The sequence below is a fragment of the Coptis chinensis genome, chromosome 5 (assembly GCF_015680905.1).
Source record: "Coptis chinensis isolate HL-2020 chromosome 5, ASM1568090v1, whole genome shotgun sequence".
In the NCBI taxonomy this organism is placed as follows: domain Eukaryota; kingdom Viridiplantae; phylum Streptophyta; class Magnoliopsida; order Ranunculales; family Ranunculaceae; genus Coptis; species Coptis chinensis.
Window position 1 is genome coordinate 43,801,432 of NC_141460.1, and position 6,438 is coordinate 43,807,869.

Consider the following 6,438-nt stretch of genomic DNA (forward strand, 5'->3'; position numbering starts at 1 on the left):
TCTTACTAGTATATATTATAAATAGTAACATAATATTCGAGTATGACATATAAAGTGTCATATCTATCTGTGATTCTATGATATACCCAATGTATAAAACTCTTATTGACGTATCTTATAAAAAGTGACATAACAGTCGAGTATGACATATATAGTCATATAAATCAGTGATTGTAGCACTTATGATATACTACCAAACGTATAAAACTCTTATTGACATACTCTTAAACAATTGTTTTACATTGTTCCGTTGGACCACCCATAAAGTATGATATACTTTATGTTTATAGAACTATTGATTACATACTACAACCTATATGACATATTTTATAACATATATCCATGTTTTTACAATGCAATCTTAGGTCACGTATACTATGAAATTTTGCATCTATACTATATATGTTACTCTTATGAGTAATACTCGGCACACCCCGATTGTCTCTCTACACATGGCAAGTTTATTCAAAAAAAAAAACTAGTGCTCTCTCCACACCCCATTTTTTGTTAATATGACCATTATAACCTTAAATAACTCTCTCCACACCCCATTTTTTGTTAATATGACCATTATAACCTTAAACCTCTCTCCATACCCCATTGTAATTCAAACGAGCTCTTCACCGTACTTACTACTCCACCAACACTCCTACCACTCATGCTCTCTGAAATTTTTCCCTCTCCCTCTTTTGTTCTCTTAGGTTAGTCTTGAGTCTCCCACAAAATTGTTGTTATTCCTACCAAATTTTCACTTTAAGAATGGACTCGTGCTGGAAGCAACATTCAAGATAAATTCTCCCGCCAAAATCAAAATGATAACTTTCAAGGTTCTCCAAGTGACATGGAATCAACTTTAACACTACTACAATCAAATTATTATTCTGATGATGAACTTTACAACAATGTTGAAATTAGCTATCCCGATATGACCGAATCATTTACAACAATTGAGGTAATAATGTAATTTGAAAGCTTGTATTATTTATTTATTTATAAATAACTTAGCAAAAAACAATTTTCGTCAATAGTGTCTAAGATCAAAGGTTTACGCAGGTCTTCGAAGATCGTCACTCGTTGAACGGATGGTGTTCGACAGTTGGTATGACTGTTGGAGTTATGGTTGTGATATCAAGGTCTGATAATTCGGGACTTGGGCGAAGACCTAGAGTTTTCTTGAGTTACGAAAGGAGTGGAAAATTTAGACCATCCGTAAAGCCGAAAAATATTGAACAAAAAACGAAAGAATATAGGCAATCCAGTTCGAAGAAATGTGGGTCCATTTGTGTTGAAAGGGAAATTACAAAACGAAGGTGGATGGATACTGAGTGTTATGTGTGGAACTCATAATCATACTATTGGGGAGCATCTTATAGGTCGTGCATTTGTCAGAAGGTTAAAAGCTGAAGAAAAATTGATTGTTCAGGATTTGTCTTTGAGTGGTGTTAAACCACGTGAAATTTTACCCCTCTTGAAACAGAGAGATGACAATAATTTGTCAAACAAAAGAACTTTATACAATTATCGTCACAAGAATCAGTTGGTTCGGTTGAGTGGAAGAAACCAAATGCAAGAATTTCTAAGAAATTTAGATGTATTTGGTTACATAGAGTTTCATAGGGATAATCCAGTAACAGGTGAATGTAGAGATTTGTTGTTTGCACATCCCCAATCAATTCATTTGGCAAAGTGTTTTCCCGAGGTCATTGTCATGGATTGCACGTACAAGACGAATGTGTTCATGATGCCATTGTTTGAAGTTGTTGGGTTTACATCCATGATGAAGACATTCTGTATTGCTTTTGGGTATTTAGAGAGTGAGAAAGAAGGTTCTTACCTTTGGGTTTTGAAGAGGTTGCGTGATATTCTGGACTACAAAGCTATTTCTATAAAGATAATTACGATTGATTGTGAGTTAGCACTTATGAATGCGATAGCTATAGTGTTTCCTGAAGATGCACACTTCTTGTGTCGAGTTCACATAAGGAGGAACATTGAGACAAAGGCCAAAAAAACATTTGAGAAATTTGTTGAGTATGAACAATTTATGTTTATGTTTGAAATAGTGATAACACCTCGTACTGAAGTTGAGTACTTGGAATACCTACGTTGTTTTAAACTTGAGTATGGAGATCATTATGGTGTGGTGGAATACATAGAAGACTAGTGGCTTTTGAAGTACAAAGAAAGGTTTGTCTCGGCTTGGATAGATCTCCATATGCATTTTGGTACTTTGAGCAGTAACCAAGTTGAAAGTATGCATTCCTCTTTGAAGAGGCATTTGCGTTCTAGCAATTATGGTAACTTCTGCCGAAACTTTAGTTTGATTAATAATCTCCTGACAAACCAAGTGACAGAAATTGAAAGTCTTTTTAATAGGAGCTTGAATCTCTGGGATCATCATTACAAACAAAACACATATGTACAACTTAGAGGGTACATTTCTAGAGATACATTGGATTTGATAGCAAAAGAGCTAATAAGTTCTGTTAGAGTTAGGACATATGAAATTCATTGTCATTGTGTTTACAAGAGTATGTATGGGATTCCTTGTGCGCATGAGTTATGTAAAATTGTTCTAATTGGTAGGGGAAGCATCCCCTTATCTTTGATACACCCTAGGTGGAGACAGCTTAGTAGCACTCCGATTGATCTTCCTAATGGGTCCTTTGATATTCAGCCCGAGCTTGCACAGATTCAGAAGAAGTTTCAATCGCTCTCAAATGAACAAAAGGTTTTGATGCTGAAAAAGTGTGTAGAACTAGGTAATCCAAAGGCAGCTTTCATGCGAGAGCCTCGGGTTAACACCAATGTGAGGTGTAGGCCACCTGGAATAAAAATTAGTGTGAAGACTTATAAAGATAAAAGTGACATAAAGAGAGAGCCTTAAGCTTTCGAGTATGCACAAACAGTTGAGGAACAAATTGTAACTCAAGAAAGCAAGAATAGTAGAGCCAAGAAGTTGGTACCATGCAAAAGAAAACCAAGAAGAACTCATATTCAAGTGTTTGTAGATTTACCTGAAATTGGGTCTAATTGGGATGATGGGTTACGTGACTTAAATCTATTGATACGAGACTTCATTGTGGATTGGCAAGATGTTGAACCGAATGGACATTGTGGATTTAGCACGATTGCACGATGCTTAGGGTCTAATGGAGATGATGCATGGATTATTTTGAGGGCTTTTATGTTGACAGAGTTGATTTCCCATGAGGCAGATTATACTTTAATGATGGGTGGAGAAGAACGAAAAGAAGCGATCAAGACAAATCTACGATGTACAGTTCTATATACGATGAACCCCAAAGAATGGTTTGAACTTCCTTCAATGGGATTTTTAGCTGCTAATACTTTTCAGTGTGTCCTTATCATCATTGGAGAGAAAGATTGTATGTCATACTTTCCTTTGTGGACTGCTCCTGATCCAACTAGTGTCCAGATATCGGCAATAGGCCACATTGGAGGAGGCACACATTTTGTGAAACTCGTGCTTGAAGATGATAGTCCTATTCCTCCACTTGCTCCAGGCTGGGAGTCATTTGCATGCACAAAAGCTTGGGATTGGGCAACTATAATGGAACCAAGGATCGTGAAGTGGTATAAAAAGGTTCCAAAAAATGTTATGGATTTAGATCTTTTGTAACTATCCTTGTACTGACAAGATTTTTTGGCTTTAATATCTATTTTGTGTATGTGTATATACTGTCATAAATTGCATAATGTATTAGAATATGTCAGAAATGGTATTAACTAGTTTTTGTTAAGTGCTCTGTAAATAGTATTAAAATGTCAGAATATGGTAAGTGCTTTGTTGGTTTAAGGTAGGAACCAAAGGCATATCGAGCTTCAGGTGAGCTTTATAACTTGTGTTGTGACAAAAGAACACCAGCTGCCTTTATAGCACAAAGTGAACGAGGGACTGATGGGTTCTAGAACAAGATATCTTAATTCGTAATAAGAATTTAACTCGGCTTAACGAAGCAAGGATATTCTGTCGACAATGAAATGCAAAGAGATTTTTTTTTTCTCTTGTAAACATAAGTCAGAGTATGTTTATGATGCTCTGCAGTGTACTCTGAATCCTATTTTTATAGCTAATTTTGGCACTTGTTTGAACTTACATTAATTTAGTGAATTGGCAATGGAACAAGCAACCCAGAGTCCAATACACATCTTAATCTCTGACAAATGTTTCTTAATCACGTTTTGCACAAACTTTTGTTTCAAACATTCTCTTATAACAATTTTTTATAAAGTTTAGGATATCATATGTAGCAATGACTTCATGGAGATTACAATTATCATTAAACCCTAACTATCAATGTTCTAAACTTTCATTTTAAACATGCCTCCACGAACATAAGGAGGATCAAGCACCTAAACCCGAAAAAGAAAATGTAACGAAGTGCCACCAATTCCCATTGTTGACGAACCCGATGAAGAAATCGCAAAATCAACAACTCCTCCTCTAGAAATTTCATTGCTAACCATCGTAGGCTTAGAGTAAGTTCATCTCTCTTTCATTTTGATTTAGTTATGACATTTTTCATGCTTGTTGAATGTTCTTAGAATTTGTTATTCTCTGCCAAAATTTTATAACTGGTCGAAATATATTTTATACCCTTATCTTATCTTCACTCTCTTATCTTATCTTCAATGCTACTCTATTGTCCTCCATACTACATAGTGGACTTTAAGTGTTCATACTCCACCACACTTAATATTCATACTCTCAAACAGGGGGGTATTTCAAATTGACCCATGAACATTCAGTGTTCATACTCCTAGTGGACTATGAACACTGAATGTTCATACTCTTGTTGGACTATGAACATTCAATGTTCATAGTTGATGCAGTACAGTTTGTCACTGCATATGTCAATGAACTTGGCATATGATGCATATGTCAATAACGAACTAGAAAAGTGGGCAACAAAGTCGGAAAGACATGGACGCGGTCATATTTGATTGGAAACGTCAAAATAAGCATAACCCAGAGCGAAGCACCACCCTCTCTCGGGCCTTAAATCCATCGTTTAGGCCTTCAAAATCACGTTTTTGCCGTTTTAGGAAATTTTGTTTTTGCTATATCTTTTGATAGGAGAGTCCGTTTTTTATTTTGTCAGTTGGGTTAGTTCTATTTTGATTAGTAGTTTCTTAATATGTGGTTATCCCAAAACTTTCCATTTTTGGAAAATTTTGAGTTTTGTGGTAATTAGGGTATTTCCTATTTCGCCTATATAAAGGCTGGTAGTCTGTATTATTTTCATTTTGGTTAGAGTTAATAATATTAAGAGTTACTTCTCTTGTTTCCATTGTGTGTGAATCAACAAACCTTGAAGCCATTAATCCCTAGTATTTCACAAGAAATCAACAGGCTTTAGTGTAGGTTGTGAAAATCTGCAACTTATAAGTTCTTCTCTACATCAATAATCCAATTGGACTATGAACAATGAATGTTCATACTCTTGTTTGACTATGAACATTCAGTGTTCATACCATTGAATTATAAATAGTGAATGTTCATTCTCTTGTTGGACTATGAACAATGAATGTTCATACTTTTGTCGGACTATGAACAATGAATGTTCATACTCTTGTTGGACAGCTTATACATTGTCGTATATAAACTTTCTTTGTTATATAGTGTTGTGCATAGATTATATAGTGTCGTCCACAGCTTATATATTGTCGTATATAAGCTTTGCGAGTAGATATGACACTATAACTGTCATACTTATATGTTATGTCACTTCTTACAAAACTGACGGGTCGATATGTCACTTTAAGTGACATACTTTCGCAGGGTAAAAACTTCAATCGTTGATATCTCACTGCATATGTTATAATAAATAGCATGCTTCCACAATGTCATTTCTAGTTGCATATATTTGGCATAAAGTATGATATACTTTCTGTTTATAAAACTATTAATTACATACTACAGCCTATATGACATTTTTTATAACATATATCCTTGTTTTTACAATGCAATCTTATGTACCACGTACTCTGTACTCTATGAAATTTTGCATAACATACTATACTATGTATGTTATTTAAAAACACATATAAAATTATTTTTACATAATACATTTGTACCGCGTTGGGTATGTACTTTGTTATGTATGAAGGTATGCTATGATATTTTCCATGACATACTATACTATGTATGTTATTTATAATCACATACATCGTTATGTTTACATAGTACCTTCGTAAGGTGTTACTTATAACATACTTTCTTGGCTATGACTATTCGGATGACATACTATCATGTATGTCAAACATAATGATTTAGACAATTATTTGTATATACTAATTTTTAGTGAAGCGTTTTTAATGACGTACTTTACTACATATGAGCTAGGATTTTGCGGCTCCCTTGGAGCCTTGGAGGAATGAATGTTGCACGCGTCAATGAATGGTACGAGTTAG

At 34.7% G+C, this 6,438-nt stretch overlaps 1 protein-coding gene across 1 annotated transcript; it reads left to right on the plus strand.

The window, feature by feature from the left end:
- The first annotated feature begins 1,330 nt into the window (after positions 1 to 1,330).
- Positions 1,331 to 2,164, plus strand: LOC147497598 (PKS-NRPS hybrid synthetase cheA-like). The gene is made up of 2 exons (XM_086562937.1): positions 1,331 to 1,907; positions 2,064 to 2,164. Exons 1-2 carry the CDS (start codon positions 1,331 to 1,333, stop codon positions 2,162 to 2,164), a joined length of 678 nt encoding a protein of 225 aa, XP_086419063.1.
- Positions 2,165 to 6,438: the final 4,274 nt, after the last annotated feature.